General features: G+C 40.1%; 1 protein-coding gene across 1 annotated transcript in view; it reads right to left on the reverse strand.

The window, feature by feature from the left end:
• HOMER1 (homer scaffold protein 1) overlaps nucleotides 1–20819 on the reverse strand; it is a 125311-nt gene extending 104492 nt beyond the window's left edge. Inside the window, exon 1 of the mRNA XM_021699847.2 lies at nucleotides 19942–20819. Coding sequence (XP_021555522.1) covers nucleotides 19942–19946 — 5 coding nt within the window. The 5' untranslated portion in view covers nucleotides 19947–20819. The remainder of the gene's footprint in view (nucleotides 1–19941) is intronic.
• Between the last annotated feature and the right edge of the window lie 1576 nt (nucleotides 20820–22395).

Genomic DNA, 22395 nt, shown 5'->3' on the forward strand with positions numbered 1-22395 from the left:
CCTGCCAAATCCAGAATGTGGAAAATTTCTAGATGACAAATTTAATAAACAGCAATTAGAGATAGGTGGCTGTTACAGATTGAAAGACTGAAGAAATGTATCAACCAAATGCAATTTTATAGGTAAAATTATATGATGTCTAGACGTGCTTTAAAATAATATGAAGGGGGACAGGCAGTACAAATGAAACAATATATACCATATGTATATGTTACCTGTTCAAGCAAGGTGAAAGATGCATTGGGGTTAATTATACAATTCTCTTTAGGTTTTTATATGTTTAAAACTTTCCATAACACAGAGTTTAAATTTAAAAAATGTAGGGGCACCTGGGTCGCTCAGTTGGTTGAGCATCTGCCTTCACGATCTCAGGGTCCTGGAATCAAGCCCCACATCAGGCTCTCTGCTCAGCCACCAGTCTGCTTCTTCCTCTCTCTCTGTGATTGCTTTCACTCTCTCTCAAATAAAAAAATCTTTTAAAAAATTAAAAAATAAGAATAAAAAATTTAGGAATCTATCTACACTACTCAAATCCAACCAAGATGATGCTGAAAACTCGGGCAGGAATTACTGGGCTAACGACTAAGCATGAAACCTTAAGTGTTTTACTTTCTTCTTCAAGAAGACACAACAGGAAAGCAGGTAACTATGTAAGTTAGAAAAAGGGATTTCTGAGAGGTGGTTAGGCAGTGACTCTAGCACTCTCTGAGGGACAAGGAGCCCTGATGTAACTGGGTGGCAAGTGGAGATCAATGTATAAGTCGCAGCACTGGACATCCAACAAAGTACAACCTTCAAGCAACCTTCTGATTACAATCTGGCTCCCACTGTGGCACTTTTTTTTTTCTGTGGGAGAGGATGTGATTTTAATGACTTATTCATAAATAATTAACTAGTAAGTTGCCATTCCAGTTTATGTTTCAGTCTCTTGAGTTTTCATAGGGTAAACTTAGTCCACAGTGCCCCAAATCAAACATCCTAAATAGTGAACTTAAAAGACCAGACTTTTTTTTTTTTTTTTAAAGATTTTATTTATTTATTTGAGAGAGAGAGAATGAGAGACAGAGAGCATGAGAGGGAGGAGGGTCAGAGGGAGAAGCAGACTCCCTGCCGAGCAGGGAGCCTGATGCGGGACTCGATCCTGTGACTCCAGGATCATGACCTGAGCTGAAGGCAGTTGCTTAACCAACTGAGCCACCCAGGCGCCCAAAAGACCAGACTTTATAATCTGATAACCACACCAAAATATTATGAACTTTTCACCATGACCCTTTCTCTATGTTGTTATATGTTCTTCACAAATAGATCACGTCTTATCTTTGTTGGTTTTTTAACTTAACGTTTCAGATATTAAACTCCAAACTGAGTAATTTAACAATATCTGATTTTAAGATTCCCATAATTGGTGACCAATATTTAATAAAAAGACCAAATCAGCTATTTAAATACTTTTCTGTAAACTTAATAAGATGATCAATAAGATGGCTTAACTACAGTTTTCATAAAAACGGTATTATTTAAATTTGATTTATTTAATTTTTTCTTATAAAATTATAGTAGAATTAGAGTGATTATTCCTATCATACACAATATTCAAACCTCAAGTTCCTTACTGAGAAGTAATATTTTCATGATTCCATCAAGGCCCCCAAATCAGCATAATATTTCAAGACAATCGATGAAATTAGAACATTAAACAGATAATTGCTTTGGACATAAAATAGAGGAGAAGGATGATTTTTTTTTTTTTAAGATTTTATTTGAGACAGAGAGAGAACACAAGTAGGGGGAGAGGGGCAGAGGGAGAAGAAGAGGAAGAAGCAGGCTCCCTACCAAGCAGGGAACCCCATGTGGGGCTTGATCCCAGAACCCTGGGATCATGACCTGAGCCGAAGGCAGATGCTTAATGACTGAGCCACCCAGGTACCCCGGGGAGGGATGATTTTAATGGGTATTTGATGAGAAGAGGATGGAAAAATCCCATCAACTTATTTTTGGCCTTCACTAGTACCAAAGCTTAAATTTTTTTTCATGTTCCCTATTTAGATGTTAAAAAAAAAATTCAGTTGGGTACCAGAAGCTTAACTGTGTAAAAGCCACAGTAATAATAGCTGTGATTTACTGAGTAGTTACTATGTGCGTTACACTGTTTTAACAACTTTGCTTGTATTTTATCTTCTAATCTTCACAATTCCATCCCCATTTTACAGAAGAGGAAACTGAGACATACAAACTTAAGTAACCTGCCCAAGATCACAGAGCTAAAGAGGATCAATAATTTAAATTCAGTCACTGGCTGGCTCAAGAGACCTCACTTGATTGCTAAACCACCCTGTACCGTGCTATACTGTGCTGTGCTAGGCTTTACCACAAGCTACATCGTCTGTGGCTGAAAATCTACTTCCTAAGTTTAAAACAAACAAACAAACAAACAAAAACTTAAAAAAAAAAAATGCTACAAGTGCCATCAATTTAGAGTTTGATGATGTCATTACACTTTATACAACAAAGTATAAAGTAAAATTTATTTCATTTTGAAGCCTGATTCTTAATTCTATAAAAAAGAAAAACACAGCTCAATTCACAAGTTAAGCCATATTCCTTCAGCATGAAAGTCCCCATAAAAAATAAAATGCTATCCAAGCTGTCATGATAATAAGATTAAGATCAGCAAAGGAGTACAGGTACTCTGAGTGACTAGAAAGAGAACAAAAGCCTACCCTGTCCAGAAAGACTAAAAATATTTACATTTATCAAGAGTAAGACAAGATAAGTTAAAGCTACAAAACTGCTTTCAAAATAGTAATCTACTGAGTTCTTAGTAGGAATCTGAGCAATGTTCAAGTGCTTATGCCAATCAATTAACTTCTGTGACTTTCCCAGGTATGAAAGAAGAAAAAATGTAAACACACCTCTACACTCTGGTTATGCAATGAGTGCCTATGTGTTGTGTATGGTATGTCTATAGGGCACAAGTGAGAAATGAGAAGATAAATATTAAATGTAATCCCAGACTTCAGAAGAGCTCCAATACTTTGCACAGCACTAGGTTTCAGGATGTTTTCCACAGAAAAGACATCAAATGTTAAGAAATGGGTGGTACTCTGGCAAACTTAATACTTACTAGGTTGGTTTCCTAAAATAATAGATCTCTCACCCAATCTAAGAGCTACTTTTAGCTTCACATGATGCTTCTGCTACATTTGATCCTGGCTGCCCATTTCTTAAAACTTCTTTTCTTGGCTTTTTGGCCCTATTCTCTCACTGTTTTAGCCTGACAGCTTTCTCTTTTGCCTGTCCCTTAAATGACTATTCCCCTAGAGAGATCTCATCTGCTCTTTTCTATAAATACCCTGAATGAGCTCATCCACATTCATAGTTTCAACCAATACTCACAAATTCTACTGACTCCCAAAACTCTACCCACAGCCCAGTTCTTTTTACCTGAAGTCCAGACCTGGATATCCAACTAGAAGACATTCCCACATGGACAGCCATAAATATATAAACTTTTACCCAATTTGTCATTTCACCTCACTGCAAACTTCTCCTGGTTCCCTATCTCAACTAACTGCTGACCAAGCCAATCTCCTTATCACTTTCTATCTATACAATTCATTGTCAACTCCTACGTACCACTACATAAATCTCTTTTGAATTCAGCCCCTGTTCTATGTTAACACAAGCCATTATTCTTAACTAAATTGCTATAATTAACCTATTGCACAAGTAAACTTGGGGGTCTCCAAGACCTCCAGACATTTCTCACACACATTTCCCTCCCCCAAGTCCAAAACTTCTTCCATATTGCAACGTGAGTAGTTAATATAAAACACATAGTAATAACTCTACCAGCTTAAAATTGTTCCTTTGCTCACTATCACTTAAAGCAATGGCCTCCAAGTGGGGTAAAGTTTTTTCCTCTTTCATTTCTATTTTTTGTTTTATGATAACTCTGTATGTACATATATACACACACAGAACATTTAATGTAAATGTATACACATGAAGGAATATGCTTCAAGTCTTTTATTGATATGGGCACTGCAAAAATATGGAGACCACTAATTTAGAGGAAAAATATAATCCTCTAATATGACACATAGTTATCATATGGCCCTGAACGAACTTTTTATCAAGTCTACTTTTATACCGTATATGAATTATGCCAAACTACCTTAACTTTCTAACTAGCATACATCACTTTTAAGTGCCACCCCTCTTCCTGAATTGTCCTAATATCCACTCACATATGTTCCGACTTCCCATTACCCACCCTCCCTATCAACTCACCTCTTCTTTAAGTCTCAAAACAAACTTAACTGGCTACGTGAAGCTTTCTTTGACTTTACCAGGTGCAGATGGGCACTTCCTTCTCCATGCTCTCAAACACAATGTGCATCTCTATTACAGCAGTAATGTAATTTCTTGTTTACGTGGCTGTCTACTCATCTTTGTATTGCCAGTGCCTAGCATGACTCATGGCACAAATTAAGTGCTTAATGTTTGTTACAAGCGCTCAAGAGGCACAGTGTTAGGGGACAAACTGCAGCGATGCCTTAGTTACCCAAAACAGTTGAGAGAGTAAGTGCTTTGTTTTGCTGAGGTTTGGGTTGATGATCAATTTTAACTTTTTAATTTTATCTTACATCATGCATTGAGTTTTCAGGTGTTGGTAACAGGGAGAGATTTTGAGAAAGTCAACACTATCATTTACCAAATTCTAATCAATTAATCATCAATAGTGTCAACACATTCTGAAAGACACCTTATATAAATTCAAATGCTAAGGCTCAGTGATTCTGGTTAAACATAACAATTAATTGCATACATTTATCTTCCTTTTCTGAAATTCCACTAAAATGTAAGTGAAGGAAAAAAACAAGGTATAAACCTATAACATCAAAGAATAGAAGTGACACCAGTGCGTAAGTAATTCTAATACAGTTTTGAAAGATGGGATTTTAAAAGAAGGAATACTACCTGACTTGGCAAAGTCAAGGAAACTAAATTGCCTGCAAAGAGGGAACTAATAAGTGAACTTGCTGGCTAGAATTTATAGGCAATGGGGCTGCAGAAGAGTACAAGGCACGGGGCTGAAAACTGGGAATTGGCTGAAAATTTAAATAACAGAACAATTAATAGAGCCCCCCCCCCCACCAATAACAGAAGACAAAGGTGGGGCGGGGCCTACAATAGGAGCATTAAGAGAAAGGCTGCCTATTAAACCATGGCCTTTCAAAAACTCTCCCCTTTGTGCTTTTCGGATTACAGCAGTTAATATGCCACTTAGGTTACATACCGAAGAAAATACCTTGCTTTCAGAATGCCAAGAGGTATACATACTGGAAGATCATTCTCTAGATAAAATGAACCATCTCAGAGAACAGACCTCTACTTACTGACACTTGGGGACCACCCAAGAAAAAAGACCACTACCTAAATGCTGAACATGAAGTCCACTAATGACAGGCCTCACTGAGTCACAAAGAGCTTTGAATCAGCTTTCCAGTATCTCACTCCAATGCATAGCTGAGCATCACCAGATACTCCAGGAAAGTTTCCAACATGATAGGAACTAAACAAAACATACAAGAACGCAAAAAAGAGAATTGAGGGAATAGAAAACAAAACTTCAAAACACTATAAATGTCCTCAAATAAGATATTGAGAAAGAGCATTTGCAAATTAAAATTTATACGGAAATTAAAAATCCAATAGATGTGTTAGAAGATGGAAGTCAAAAAATTTCCTTATGAGGCAGAATAAATAAAAGGGAAAAGATGGTAGAAAAGACAAAAAGAAGTCTACCATCCAACTAACAGAAAATTCATAAACAGAAGAGAGAAAATGTTTACGTAGATTTTTTTGTAATAGAAGAAAATCTCCCAAATTTAGGGAAGTCGACCAGATTCAAATGGCCCAAAAGACCAAAAGAGCAAATGGTAAAAAAAAATAGTAAAAAACAAAACATACAAACAAAACCCCCCCACACCATATCATCATGACATTTCTGATCAGTAGAGGAAAAAAAAAATCCTAAAACCGTTCATGGTTGGGGGGGGGCGGGCGTAATACATGAAGAACAGGAATCAGAAACAAGCAGGCTTTCAACAGGAACACTGTAAGACCCTTGAATAGGTCAGTGCCCTCATAATGAGAGGACATCATTTCCTCTCTAGAGATCTTGACTCAATTAAAAAAGGAGGGGGCAGAGGAGACTTTTTTTTTTTTTAAGATTTTATTTATTTATTTAGTTATTTGAGAGAGAGAGAAGGAGCAGGGGAGGGAGAGGGAGAAGCAGACTCCCCGCTGAACAGGGAGCCCAATGTGAGGCTCTATCCAGGACTCTGGGACTCTGGGATCATGACCTGAGCCGAAGGCAGACGATTAACCAACTGAGCCACCCAGGCGCCCCAAGAGGAGACATTTTCAATAAATTGGTCTCAAAAGTCATCTCCTACCTAGCCATTTTCAGGTAACTACAGGAAAATGAGCTTCAGTAAAACAAAGCGGTAAACCAAGAAAGAAAACCGTGTCCAGGAACAAGAAGATATAATTGCAAACAAATAAATAGGAATATAGAGAGAGGAAGGTTTAGGATGAGAACTACATAGTATGCCTAGAGTATCCAATCCATACTGCATCAGGAGTGCAGAGGGCTATAGATTTTTTTAAAGTTAAAAAAAAAATGGAATGGATATGTTGATATTTGAGCATTTGGATAACATCCATGGACACATGATGTGGGGTAGCAGGCAGAATTCTAAGATAGCCCCAAGATTATTGCCTCCCAGTGGACACACTGCATAAAACTCTTTCCTTGAGTATGGATAGAAAGGTGGAATAGGATGGGATACCACAGAGGTGATCAGGGTCACTAATTTATTGACTTTTCACTTAACTAAAAGGGAGATCGCCCAGTTATCCTGGGTAATCCTGACTTAAGTGAGTCCTTTCAAAGAAGATGAAGCACTGGAAAGGGGCTCCTCCTGCTGGCCTTAAAGACACAGCTTCTGAGTTCTGCATATGCAAGGAAATGAATTCAGCCAACAACCACATTAGTTTTAAAGATGACAAAGATCCATAAATGTGTGTTTAGTCCCAGCTGCCATCTTGACTGCTGTCTTGTGAGACCCTGAGAAGATCCAATTAAGGTGCCAGGCTCCTGACTCACAGAAACTGTGAGATAAACGTATGTTGTTTTAAGCCACTAAAATTGTGGTAATTTGTCACAGCAATAGAAACCTAAAACTATGGCATGTGGACAAACTTAAGGATATCCAAGCAGAATAAACAACCCCAAAGAAAATCATTCTTCCTCCAAATGCATAGAACTTTAGAAGTCAAAGCAGTGTCAAGTAATTTTTAAAATAATACATTTAGTAATACCAGAAGGCAGAATTAACGCTGAACAAGAAATGGGCTTAACTGGTCAGTACTGCCTAAAGTAATCAGGTTTTAAAAAGATAGAGATCAGTTTCAAGTTGTCCTGGATCTTTTAGCTCATAAAAAAATAGATGAGAGGCTCAATCACAGATTTTCCCCAGTTCAGAATTGTAATTTTTGCAAATTTCAAGCAAAGAAAAAACAAAAGCTTCAAGAATCACTGAGTTTTCAAATGGACAAAAAGTTTCTCACATTCGTCAGCTTCATTTACCAAACAGAAGTTCTCAAAATTGAGAACTATTAATCTAATGTTAATTTCTGCTTTTGCCCTACTATGTTCTGGTCTTCCTTCTTCAGTCAAAAGTTAAAGAAGCATTTCCAAAATTACTGCATCCAAGATTAGCCACTAGCACTTGGCAGATCCTAAATATTTAAGGTCTTAGGCTTCAGATGTGTTTCTTTCATGAGAGGGTTTTTAGAACAAATTGGGTATGAGTGACGTTAGGCAGGATGTGTTATTCTCTTCACTTTCCCACAGTCTCCACCAATCCCTACTGCCTTCTACCTTATACATTCACACACTTTTCTGCCCAGCCAATGATAGCATTTGGACCACTAGGAAAAATAATTCAGAAAGAACAATTGAAATCTGGATAAAATATGGTCCAACTTTCTCTTACAAATTCTAGGGAATCAAGTAACTTACAGCTATCTCATGATGATTCAAGGCTCTCCTGGCCCAGCATTAAGCCCTAGGGAAGGTATTCCAAGATAACATCTCAAGATTTCTGTTTCTGGCCTGGAGTCTTCAGAAAAGTAGACCCTGACTACTTAAGTTATTTCAGAGGCTCATGGCCCAGGAACTACAAGGGCAGTTAACAGGGCTTTGACTGATGGAATTTACAAGTTAATATGAACTTTGGAAACTTTATACCAAGCACATGAAATAACATCAAGTCTTTTCTGAGAAAGACTTCAATGTATTCAAAATTTAATGCATGAGCAGAGATTTAATTACACTAAAATTAGAATGCAGTTTCTTTCCATACCATCTAAAAGGAAAAGACACATTTAATGAACTCATCACTAAGATACCAAGCTTACCCTAAGTTAGAACGTTTCTTTTAGCTATGAGGGGTTTAGAAACCTCTCTCTAAATGAGTCTCTATGTAGGTGAGCATCCATTTGGGATGCACTGAACTAATATAAGAACCTGAGGAGCTAAGGACCTAGCACATCCTCTCCCATTTCATAGTGGCATAACCTCCTGTAAGTCACATATTCCCTTTGAGCTGTCTCCTGATCCATAAAAAGTGTAGATTAATACTAACACTCTGATGACTCCTTACAAGTAAAAAACAAGAAACCATTTTTGCTATCATTAGAGTAATTACTTATTTAATCCATCATGAAAAGAAAAGTGAAATAAAGGGGCGCCTGGGTGGCTCAGTCGGTTTGGAGTCTGCCTTCGGCTCAGGTCGTGACCCCAGGATCCTGGGATCCAGCCCCGTGAAGGGCTCTCTGCTCAGCTGGGAGCCTGCTTCTCCCTCTGCCACTCCCCCTGCTTGTGATCTCTGTCAAATAAATAAATTAAATCTTAAAAAGAAAAAAAAAAGAAATAAAATAAAAGCAAGTTAAAATTGGGTCAAATACATAAGTATCTGTATGTAGGAATAGTGACTGATTCTGACAATTTGTACTGTAGATATTAGCATTTTTTAAAATACCCCTCACTTTTAAAACCCAAGATAAGTTCTAAAACTTAATATATTCATCATAGAAAAACTGAAAGATTCAGAAAAACTCAAACATTTCACAATCATACCTCCCAGAAATAAACATGGTAGCACTTTAAGAAATTTTTTCAAGTACTTTTATGCATATACAGAATGCATTTTATGTAGTTGAGGTCACAGAAAATACACAATCTTGCATTCTGGTTTCTAACTGACCACTGCACCATCTTTCAAAACATTCTTCAGGCTAGCTTCCTACCACATGAATAGTTTAACTACTAAACATATACTAATGACTCAAAATATACTAATATGTTACCAAATAAAAGTCAATAGTAATATTGTCATTAATGTCTTTTTCTTTTCCCCATACTAACATAGGCATAGCAATAAACAGCAATTCAGCATTAATAAAATATTTAATGGAAGCAACAATGAAAACAGACAACTAAAATTCTATATATTATCAGCTGAGTAGGAAAAAGCCCGCAAGATCTAGAACAATTTTTTTTTTAATCAACAGAACCTCAAAGATGAGTTTAAGGGTGATTTGGGAGTCTTCCCATTCAGCTCAATGTATACAGATCCCTGGCTACTGAGTAAACAAGAGTAGGTAGAATCCTCACTCTGTAAACATCTTGGGAGCTGGCAGGGTGATTACACAAAGCACATGAATTTTAATGTTAAAACCCATGTGACAAAGATTCCTAACAACAGAATAGAAGAGAAAATGGCAGTTTTACAAAAGAATAAGCAAAAGGGAAGCATATAATGGGATAGGCTAAGCACACTCAAATATGTTGATAGGTTCAAAGTAATTGTCCTAATATAAGTTTAGTAACGTACAGACTTCCCTTCTATGAAGGAAGAGTGACTGACAGAAATTTTCTAGTATCAGTACTTTGAGTTCTTTAATAGTCAAATCCACTTAAGATAATTTCCTAGAGAAATGGTATTAAGAGTCTAATGGGAGAAACTGAAAGTAACTAGGACAGAAAATTCCAACTCACACACAAAAAAACCTTATTCAGAATGGCCCTCTTAAACTTACTTATAAACACTTAAACGAAACAGAAGACAATAACTACTTGAGTAAGACTGAGGCAGGCTTAAATGTAAAGTTGAAAAGATCCAACAATTTATCTAAAAAAAAAACAAAACACAACACGATCAGAAAAACAACTGGTACATCCAATTAGGTATACCTAATTGCTAGGAATCAGGATCTTCTGTATATGAAAAATGGGTTCTAATTCCCCAGATCCTTTTAACTTACATTGAACATGTGTGGTATACCCTGAACTAGATGGTTAGCAAACACAATGTATAGTACTTATAGAGATATATACCAGAGCTGTGGTTCTCGGCACATTTCTGTGAAGGCTCTCCTACGAAAGAGAGACAAAATTTCCTCCCTTCTAGGAGGGGAGAAAAAAGTCAAAGACTCTCTTCTAGAGCCCTCTGGACTCTTGAGGCATGTAAACACATGGGTCCGGATGTGTCAATAGACATGACATAATAAACAAGACTTAAAATGAAAGTAATGAAAGCTTCTTTGTTATCTGTGGTCCCTCACCAGTTGTTTGTGTTTAATTTCTGTCCAACTCTTATTTGGTAACTTTACAAAAAGTCCTCAATTCTTACAAATGCTCTCTGCATTGAGGAACTATTGCCAAACTCTGTCAAAGATAACATGGAAATGTTTCCTGTTTTATGAAAGAATATTAAAAGAAAATGTCTATAAAGCAAAGCTTTTTTTTTTTTAAGCTAATATTAGCTGATAAGAGATTAAGGTAACTTTTCAAAAACTAGAAAAAGTGTAAAGATAAATGTATTATGAAGGAAAAATATTGACTAGATTGCTAATTTGGGGTATTTTATAATTTTATTTTCTGATACAAGAAAGAAAACTATTTTTTTGCCTTCCTCTGGGAGCCTACCTTAGAAAAGACAGTTGTATGTAAATGAAATTCAGTTCTTAACTAAGTCAAATGTTAGTTCCACATATTTAAAATCCTTGGGGCGCATGGGTGGCTCAGTCGTTAAGCATCTGCCTTCGGTTCAGGTCATGATCCCAGGGTCCTGGGATCGAGCCCCGCATCGGGCTCCCTGCTCCGCGGGAAGCCTGCTTCTCCCTCTCTCACTCCCCCTGCTTGTATTCCCTCTCTCACTGTCTCTCTCTCTGTCAAATAAATAAATAAAAATCTTTAAAAAAATAAAATAAAATAAAATAAAATTCTTTTAGCTACACAAAAGCCATAGTGGGTTCAAAAGCATTAGGTGGAAAAAACCTCATGAGAAAGAATATTAGGTTTTTTTTTCCTTTGCAAGGCCACTAAAAAGATGCCTCTGTAAAATTAATTCTAAACTATACTTACCAGAGAAGCAAGATTTTTAAAAACTTTTTAAAACAAGATGGAAGAATAAATGAAATACAGTTGATCCTTGACCAATGTAGGTTAAGGGGTGTTGAACCCCTCACCGTGGAAAATTCACTTGTAACTTTGGACTCCCCTAAAACTTAACTACTAATAACTTCCTGTTGACTGAAAGCCTTTCTGATAAGAATTAACACATTTTGTATATTTTATACCGTATTCTTATAATAACGTTAGAGAAAATGTTATTAAGAAAATCGTAAAAGAGGGGCGCCTGGGTGGCTCAGTCAGTTAAGCATTTGCCTTCGGCTCAGGTCATGATCTTGGGGTCCTGGGATCAAGCCCCCCGTTGGGCTCTCTGCTCGGCAGGGAGTCTGCTTCTCCCTCTCCCTCTGCTGCCGATCCCCCGGCTTGTGCTCTCTGTCAACTGAATAAATAAAATCTTAAAAAAAAGAAGTTTTACCTACCCTTGCAATGCCCAGTCAGTAAGATTTGGAAAGAAAGAAACAAGAAGTCTTTTTGATCTCTAGGAAAATCTCACTTATTGCACAAACTAATGAATCTTATAAACTACAGGGTCACTTTACTGTATAAGCCACAAATCATAAGGCATTACAAATATGCAACACAAACAAGAAACTGCACATTTCTTTAAACTAAAAAAGTCCTTACTGAGAAATAAGGCTATTTAAAATCTCTTAAAAGTTGTATCAAGAAATATTAAGTATTTGGAATTCATTTTCCTTACTTTTTTGTCCAGTAAATTGGATTAATCCTAAATAACAAACAATCTAGGAACTAAAAATATGTATTTCAACTAAACACCAAAGGTCAGAAAAAAAAAACACATGGCAGTAGGGAGGTTGGACCTTCTGAAATTTAATCATCTTTTTATCTGAGACACTCACTTAAAACTAAACTGAGTTTACCAACTACTTATAACGACAGTTTCTTTTGTCAATCCTTTAATTGTCATGAATAATATTTCAGGTAATTAGCCTAAACCAACTTTCATGATTCTGTAATCCCCAAAAAGAAAAAAGTCACACTACTCTGATACGTTGACTTCATTTCAAAATTATTAAATAAATTACTGTGCTGAACCAAAATTAAGATTTTCCCCTAAACACATCCTTTCTATATTTCTGTCTGGAGAAGGAATTTTTAGTGTGTACAGTTGTTGACTCATGACAGGTCTGCAAGTTTGTTGTGAAGGTTTAGTAATTACATTCTAGAGACAGGAAATCAAAATAAAGGAAATAAGATTATAAGTGAAATAAATAAAAATAGGATTAATAAGGATGTTTTTAAGAGGATTAACATCTACACTTTGTTTTTAAGAATAACATAACCATATCTTAACATGCTACTCAAAATCACTACTTCAGTTCTTATAAAAACCTCAGGCCAGGGATGCCTGGGTGGCTCGTTCAGTTATGCATCTGCCTTCAGCTCAGGTCATGATCTCAGGGTCCTGGAATCAAGCCCTGCATGGGGCTCTCTGCTCAATGGGGAATCTGCTTCTCCCTCTGCCCCTTGCCCTGCTCATGCTCACTCTGCGTCTCTCTCTCTCAAATAAATAAATAAAATCTTAAAAAAAAAAACAAAAAACCTCAGGCCAGAGCCAACAACATCATATACTATATCCATTCTGTCTCCCAAATAATCCCACCTCTAATATTTGTTCCTCCCCCAAATTAATTTACAAAGATGCTTAAATAACTGACCTTGACTAGTTTATACATTCTAAGAGCTTTGTCCAAATACTCAAGTACCATAATCTTAATTCTCCTCCTCTCAATTTATGCCCTGTTAAATATGTAACTATTCAAAAAAGTTTTTATTTTCATTTTTAAAACTGTAGAATAGGATCTAGTTGTGTTTTTTTTTTTTAAGATTTATTTATTTGAGAGAGAGAGAACACAAGAGGGAAGGGCAGAGGGAGAGTAAGAGAGAATCTCATGCAGACTCCCCAGTGAGGGCAGAGACCTCCCTCCCAGAACCCTGAGATCATGACTTGAGCCAAAATCAAGAGCCAGATGCCCAAATGACTGAGCCACCCAGGCGCCCTTGGATCTAGGGGTTTTTTTGTTTGTTTTAAAGATTTTATTTATTTATTTGACAGAGAGATACAGGAAGAGAGGGAACTCAAGCAGGGGGGAGTGGGAGAGGGAGAAGCAGGCTTCCCACTGAGCAGGGAGCCCAATGTGGGGCTCAATTCCAGGACCCTGGGATCATGACCCGAGCTGAAGGCAGACGCTTAATGACTGAGTCACCCTGGCACCCCTAGTATTTTTTTTTAAGATATTATAAAATATCTTATTTGTAAATCTAAATAACAATATTCCTACATTTTGGCATGCTAATTTGTTATCCCATATAGAGATCATGTTTTATATCAGTTGAAAATGGATGGGTAGGCCATTACCAAATTGGTGGCCATTACCACCAAATTTGGAAAAGAAAAGTTCTCCAGTTTTCTTTTGGGGAGGGGCATTTGGATGAGCACAGCCAATCCCAACATTGAAGCAAACTGAAGCTGGGAAGTAGAGGGAAAATTGCAGAAGCAGTTTAGAGAGAGGGGAGTTTGGGAATAGGAACGGGCTTTAATTTTTTCCAGCACCTTCATGTGGGTAAAAGCATTGTAGCCAGGGGAAAAGCCTTGAAGGTCCTCTGCTATTATACATGCTATGTTACTTAGACAAGAGAAAAAGGAATGGAGTCACAAAGATAAAAAGAAATAAAAAATAAAACATACTTATTAATCCTATTTTTATTTATTTATAAAAAATAAAAAGAAAGGAACCAGTTAAAAGCCCTCACTATATGGAACAATAGGTTAAAGTCAAGGGAAAAGGACATGTGGAAAGAGCAAGGGTGATCCTGCCTTGAAAAATCCCTAAAGACAAAAAATGAGTTCTTGCAAATATCAATGAGAGTAGGGGGGAGCTCAATTATTCCATTAATAAATTAAAAAAAAATAAACCTATTCTGATGAAAGTTCTCCTCACAAGAAACAAAAATCTGTAACTATGTGAGATGATGGATGTTAATACACCTACTTTGGTCATCCTGTCAGACGACATATGTGTTGAATCTTTACATTGTGTTCCTTAAATTAATACGTTATATGTCAATTATATTTTAATAAACTGGGGGGAAGGGGCGCCTGGGTGGCTCAGTTGGTTAAGCGACTGCCTTCGGCTCAGGTCATAATCCTGGAGTCCCGGGATCGAGTCCCGCATCGGGCTCCCTGCTCAGCGGGGAGCCTGCTTCTCCCTCTGACCCTCCCCCCTCTCATGTGCTCTCTATCTCATTCTCTCTCTCAAATAAATAAATAAAATCTTTAAAAAAAATAAATGAACTGGGGGAAAGCACCTCTTCTCAAAATATGCAAACTCTTCTACTTTTATGGTTGACATCCTTATATTGATAGATTTAAAATTATAATTCTATATTAGTCACAGGTGAAGTAACTTTTTAGCTTACAAGGCAAATCTTACCAGCAACTCCAAATATCCTTTAATTACTTGCTTGGGGGAATGAGTTCTCTTTCCATGCAATTTGTATGCTAGCTAGAAAGTCCTTTTTAAACTCTCACATTCACTATTTCATGGCCCATCCAAATGACCAGCTCAACTAGGAACATATGATGCCATTTCCTACATTTTTACCCCTGCACATGAAATGTCCTAATCCTGAAAAAGTCCCAGACAATACACACAACTCACCAACATCCCTCCTTTCCCTCCACCCTGGAATTTCTAGGCCCTGTTCAGCTATCCATTTCCCCTGCCTAGCTACGGTTCACTGCTCCAGCTCAGTGTTTCCACAGGATACAACATACAAAACCAAATTCTCAACGATTTTTAAAACTATTTTTTCATCCTACTTCCCTGACCCTTCATGTAACTACTCTACTTTAAACCTTTTAGTGACTCCCACAGCCAAGAGCAGTGTTTTTCAAATTACCAGTTGTTAGCACTTGGTTGTTAAATCAACTTACTGGATCTCAAATGTCATTCTTTTTTAAAAATAGAAAATACTACAACGCATCACACAAAGGTATTATTTTGTGACATTTTATCATTTATTTATGTGTGCACTAGGTTGTGAGGTAAAAATGTGTATCCTACTGTAATGGGTCACTGCCAAAAAAAGTTTGAAATACACCAGCTTTTGTTTGGTCCACAGGCCTTCTAACCTGGCCCCTGCATAAGGCTCTAGGTCTATCTCTTACCACAGCCCAAAGAGCCAAGTTTGTCAAGCCCAACTTTGTTGCAATTCCTAGTTTCAGTGCTGTCAATCACACTGTACCCTCTGCCTTGAATGGCCTCTCATTTGTCTACAAGGCCCACCTGCTCTCAGCTTTCATTATTTAGTACCTATTACCTCCTCCACAAACGCTTTTTTATCCTTCCCTCAGGAGCTAATGCTACACATACTTTGTATTTCTATGTAGCCCCTTAGACATTTCACTGTACTTTCTAATTTCAGGCCTGTCTTCCCAGCTTCTAAACTATAAACTCTCTGAGGGAAGGAGCACATTTTACGAGTCTCTGTATCAGGAGCACTGAGCTGCTGAACATGCCACATGAAAGGGGTTCAAAATGAGTAAAATGAACAAAGAATTAGGACTTGCATCTAACTTCTCTGATGTTAGAAATGATTGAGTGGTTGCCTTTTCAACAAAGGCCATTCATATGTCCGTGCTGAATCAAGATTTCCACATTTTTGCCTCAGCCCCCAGTAGCCTGAGGCAGAAAGAGGTGTCAGCTTCCTCTCTCAGCAAAGAAAGGACTCAGGTCAGGTTGCAATGCAGCAGCACCCACTTCCATGCTTCAGGAAGTTACCAGGGGAAAGCCAGAGAAAAGGGTTTCCAGAGGTTCCCACAGGCAGGTGAGATAAATCAGAAGAGCACTAATAGACCTTATTAGCATAGAGAATCACATTTTATAAATAACTTTCAATAGGGTGTCAAGGGAGGAGGGGAAGGTTCTCTATTCCCTGTGGATGGCACTAAATTGTCAATAGGAGCTATGCAAAACAAAAGGTAGCATGAAGTAACTCACTGAAGTTACTTGATTTCTATTGCCTACTCTAATGGCTCTGAAATAGCTCCTGACTCACAGCTCTCATTATGAGCTACTACTTGGGAGGACTGGGGGTTGTACCTAACAGGCTCTCCTTGCCGGGGCTGTGCAACTTTTTACAGACTTTATCTCACATATATGAATGCTCTCATTTTTAGGGGGTCTGATTCACCTATTTCACAAGCCAACACTTCAACTGCCTTCGTAATTAAAAACAGTTCAGGCAGCATCCAAGATAGTTTGACAGACTCTGCCAACTGTCAGTTTCAGCTGTTCTTTTCCATTTCCACAATGGTTCATCAACTACTATTACAGGAGCCAGGTTGGTTTTCTGCCTAAACTCATTACCCATTTTCTTTCGTTCTTTTTTTTTTTTTTAAGATTTTATTTATTTATTTGACAGAGAGAGACACAGCAAGAGAGGGAACACAAGCAGGGGGAGTGGGAGAGGGAGAAGCAGGCAGCCTGATGCGGGGCTCGATCCCAGGACCCTGGGATCATTACCTGAGCCGAAGGCAGACGCCCAACGGCTGAGCCACCCAGGCGCCCCATCACCCATTTTCTTTAAGAATAAAAATTCCTAGGGGCTCCTAGGTGGCTCAGTCAGTTGAGCATCCAACTCTTGATTTCAGCTCAGGTCATGATCTCACGGTTCTGGGATCCAGCACTGTGTCTGGCTCCCCATTCAGCAGGAAGTTTGCCTGAGAGTCTGTCCCTCTCCCTCTGCCCCTCCCCCACTCAGGCTTGCGGACTCGCTCTCAAAAAAAAAAAGAAAAAGAATTCCTTTTGCTTAAACTTTGCCCCTAGATCTGCAATTACATCCATAGTTAAGGCAAAGAAAAATTCTTATTATAACTTAACAGTCAAAAATACATTAAAAAAATGTGAAACTCGTCACTCACAATATTAAATTTTATATACCCGTTAAAGTAAGGTAATTTAAGATTGCCTGGATAAAACTTTAAAAGCCACTTAAAATACCATTTCTTTTTGGGGCACCTGGGTGGCTCAGTTGGTTGGGCATCTGCCTTCAGCTCAGGTCATGATCTCGGGGTCCTAGGTTTGAGCCCCCCATTGGGCTTCCTGCTCAGCAGAGAGCCTGCTTTCCCCTCTCCCTCTGCCCCTCCCCTCCTGCTCATGCACAGGGTCGTGTGCACATGCTTTCTCCCTCCCTCAAATAAATAAATAAAATTAAAAAAAAAAACCACACACACCATTTTCTTTTGGTTTAAATAGGTACAGGAGGCTACCCTTATTCCACAAACACTTATTAGGTATAAACACCTACCGAGTATGAAAACTTCCACAAATGCCTTCTCTACGCTCTCTTCTCTCCTATTTCCACCCATTCAGCTTCTCTTGACAACTCAGATGAAACAAATCACTATCAGTGAGCCCTGAACACACTTTCAGAAAACTAATGCAGAAATGCTCCTTTTTCTGCTCTAGTCTACGTCTAAACTTTTTTAGGAAAAAAACAAATCAGTTTGTAAATAAATTTAATTATACTGAAGTATCAATAATGTGTGCCGTGTTTGGGGGCTTATTTTCGTATTTTAAATACCAGCCCCTTGGTAGCAAGTTCATCCCAAACTTTCCTTGGTAAAATGATGAGCAATCATGCAGCTTAAAGACTGTAGAAAACCAATTTTCTTCCATGATGCTACCAATCTACAGTCTGGGGAGAATGCAGCTTTCAACATGAAAAATTGCCACTTGTTTTTTTTTTTTTTGCTCTGACATGTTTTAAACAGAAGAGCTGCAGATTCTCAAGGGAAGCCATATTTCAAAGGTTTTAAATAGCAGTACTTTCCGTATTTTCCCTTATTAAAATTGGTGCAATTCATCCAAAACATTTTTAAATGCCATTGCTTTGCAGCTGATGTGCTAAAAACTGCTTAGAGAAAACAATCTCTGCATGTGAAAGATCTACTTTAAGAAACCAACTAGTAATCATTAAAATAGAAAGGAAGAAAAAAAATTTCAATTTTACAGAATGGAAAAAATGTTAAAGCTTATCATCTAATGCCTTCATTTTACAGATAATACAGAGTCCATAGAGGTTAAATAATTTGCCTCAGATCACCAAGCTACAAATAGCAGCAACATTAAGAATAAGGTATTTTAATTGCTTAGCACTACCCCAAATCATGCAAGTTATATATATTCTCATCACTTGCCATTTAAGTTTCAAAAACAATTATCACTTTCTCATTAGTTCCTGATGAAGAACTCCTACAACGTATGTTCTACATTTTCAAACTTTTTCATGTTAATAAACTTCAAATTCTAACTCCAACAAAAAAAAGGTAATACTGTCCAAGAACTTTCCTCTGAAAGGTTCAAAAAAGAAAGTGGAGGTGTGCATCCCCCTAAACTGTCACAATAAATTGTGGTCTATCCTCTCAATCCCTGTCCCTTAATTACACTTTAGATTTGTTTGTTCAACCACAAAGAGAGAGAGAGAGAGAAAATTCTGGAAGTTCCTCTGACAAAAAGTATGGACAATCTGTCAATGAAATGACTACATCATTACCCCATTAATACATTAGGAGTTTCTGGCTTACATTACAAAGAGTCACTAGCATTTTATCAAGTTACTGTGTGAAGAATTAATGAAAGGTTGGAAAACACACTCTTGGCTGACTTTGTACCGAAAGGTGTAGATTTGACACTGTTAACACAAACCGAAGACCTGAGCTTAAGAGCAGAAATGGAGGAAAAGTGCAAGTTCCTTCAACAGAAAATTAGCTTTTTCCTATTCAAGCTCTGATCCACCAAGTGCACTGGCACTGGGAAGACCACATCGGTAAAAATTTCAGACCTTCGTGTTAATGCCCCAATAAATCAATTCTGCATGTTAGCTTGGGATATTCAAGGGCAAAACAGAGGGCACATTGGAGGCCACAATTTACACTGGATCATTTTCAAGGACTGAAGTCCAACCACTCATTACAATTGTTCCCTTGTGTAACTGATTATTCTCAAAGTACTGAGAGAACGCAGTACTTCTCTCTCAAAGGTATGGGCAACAAAACCTGACAATATGATTTTAATTACAAACTGCGGCAGCAGCCTGACCAGAAAAGTACAGAATGTGTTGCCTACTTAAATATTACTAATAAAACTATAGCCTGGTTACAAATTATGGATGTTCCTTAATTATGACCTCTGGTGTCACTCTATAAAAATAACTTGTTAAAAGGTTAACACAGCTACATTTTTAACGTACGACCAGCTTAGCAAAGTAGCTAATTTGTTTGAAAACATAAAACACAATCACCACCACCGCTCAACAACACATATAAACAGATTCAAAGCTATGTTAGGCACAAAAATCCTTACCCCATTTTGCCCAATGAAAACTTGGCTCTGAAGTTTCTGTTCTTCTGCTACAGAATAACTTCCAAAGGAATTTCTCCGTCTGTTATTTCGCAGTTGCTTTTCCACCCCCCGAGATCCTTTTCTGGAGGTATTTCAGTGGTGCTGACAATTCAATTAGTTCCCTTAGGTAAAATGATTTCTCTCGTAGATACCAAAACGTTCAAACAGAGGTGGCATTTGCTTTAAATTAGAGTTAAAATGCTGCGCGGAGGAGACAGCGGTCAACTCTATTCCACGAAATGAGTCTACGTGTCTGTCGGAAAACGCAGAATCCAGCTTCACCGAGTCCTATAAAAAATGAGTTCGGTGGTCATTTCGCTCATGTCCTCCTCGACACTCTGGGAAAGCCAGGTAACTCGGCCTTTTGGCTACTAAGGCTGCGGGTTCAAATTTCTCCACCACACCAGTTCCCTTGGGGGTGGAGCGTGTAACCCAATGCGACGTGCACTTTATAGAGATCCCTAGGAGAAAATAAAAATCCTAAAAGCAGTAATGCCACTGCTTCCCTGCGGTCACGTTAGAAAAACCTATATAGAAAAATCTCCTCGAGGTGCAAACCCAACAGCTCGCGATGTGCACGGCACTCCACATTGGAGTCTTTTAAACGTTTCCCCTCCTAAGACTCGGAGCAGAGAGGAGGTGGGGAGGAGGAAGAGAAGGCTGGGCAGGATCGATTCATTCTCCCGAGGAGAATAAACGGAGCCATTTCCAGGCTGGCAGCAGGCTGGGGGCGCAGCGCACGCTGGGGAGCAGGGGGAGGGGGCCCGATCCCACCTCCCTCAGCCCCTTCCCGCCCCGCGCCGCCGAGCACAATGGAGCCCGGCTCGCGCCCGGCCCTTCATTCGCGGCTGCCCCTCTTCCCTCCTCTCTTCGGTGAACCGCAGGTTTGAGGCTGCCGGCGGCGGAGAATGAATGAATCAGAGAGCCAAGCCCCACGCTGTCCCCGGCACCCGCTCCCAGCGCCAGGGCGGGCCGAGCGGCGGCGTTGGACTGAGCTGAAGGGTCAACCGGCGCCCGCCCGCGTCGAGGCGGGCGGCTAATCCCGCGTCGGGGGCCGGGGAGCGGGGCTCGAAGCCGCGGGAGAGCCGCTGCTCCAGCGCCCCCACCCGCGCTCCTCGCCGCCGCCACGCGCCGCCTCACAGTCCCCGGGCCCGCCGCCGCCTCCTCACACTTCCATCACCGCCCACCTCCGCCGGCCTCCAGCTCTCGCTCCGCAGAGCAGCGCCGGCCCGGGTGGCCTGAAGCCCGCCGCTGCCTCCGCCTCCACCGGCCGCTCGCGGAGCAGAGGACGCTGCTTCCCGGGTCAGCGCCGCCCGCGTGAGCCGAGCGCGGCGGCAAAGCGGGCTGCGGAGGGCGGGGAGGAGGCGGGGAGAGCCGGGGGCGAGAGCGGTCCCTCCCCCCCGCTCGTGGGAGGGGGCAGGAGGCGGCCACTGCCGCCGCCGCCGCCGCGGAGCAGCGAGTAGGCGCCGGGGGTTGGGGCGCTGACCCGTCCCGAGGGCCCGGTGGGGCCCTGCGGGCGATGGGAAAGAAGGCAGCAGCTGCGAGGGTGGCGGGAAGGCTGGTGGTCAGGGGCCGAGCTGGCCCTCGTGGGGAGCTAGTCCAGCCGGCAGGTCCGTCAGTCCGTCCTTCCTTCCTTCCCGCCCCCCTCCCCTAGCGGCCAGCGGCGGGCGGACCGTGCGCTCTGCTCCTCCGCTGTCTCCTGGCCCCGCTCCCGGCCGCCACAGCCTCCTCCGCGCCCCACACCAGGTGCTCGCGCTGTGTCTCCATCCTCCCCGCAGGAGGACCTTTAAATAGCAACGTCAGCGCGCTCCTCTCCGCACACACGTCACCCGCCGCTCTCGTCACCGGGGTGCGGGGGATGATGTCACGCGGCCGGAAGTACTGCTAAATTAGGGAAGAAGCAGGGGGAGGAGGACTCGGTGAGCGCCTCTGTGCCCACCTGCTCTCGGTTCTCCTTAAAGGCCAAAGCACAGGAGACAGCCCGAGAGGAGCTCCCGAGAAGGAAGCAGCGGGAGGAGATTTCCCTGCAACAAATGTGCCAAACAAAAGTGAATCATTCGTAGCAATAGTGCCGAAGTGTCAAGCGGGTGATATCCTATCTCCCACTCTCACCTCTCTTGCAGCAGCGTCCCCGGGCTTCTCAAGTTTCAACTAGCACGGAAATGTAGGAGGAGAGCCTGATCACTGGTGATAGATATATTTCCAACAAGACTTGGGAAAAATAATCTTAATTTTTGAAAGAGTTATTAAGTGCCATTCTGGACATAGTAGACTTTGAAACTTTTTTTCTTCACTTAGTGGTTACCCAAATCACGAAAGAATAAAGAGCAAACTATGAACAAGCGGTACAATGTTATAAAAGATAGTAATTGGTAGTAATAGGTTGGAGAAAGGAAGGCCATCAAATGATCTAAA

This window comes from Neomonachus schauinslandi, chromosome 7 (assembly GCF_002201575.2).
Source record: "Neomonachus schauinslandi chromosome 7, ASM220157v2, whole genome shotgun sequence".
Taxonomy (NCBI): Eukaryota; Metazoa; Chordata; class Mammalia; order Carnivora; family Phocidae; genus Neomonachus; species Neomonachus schauinslandi.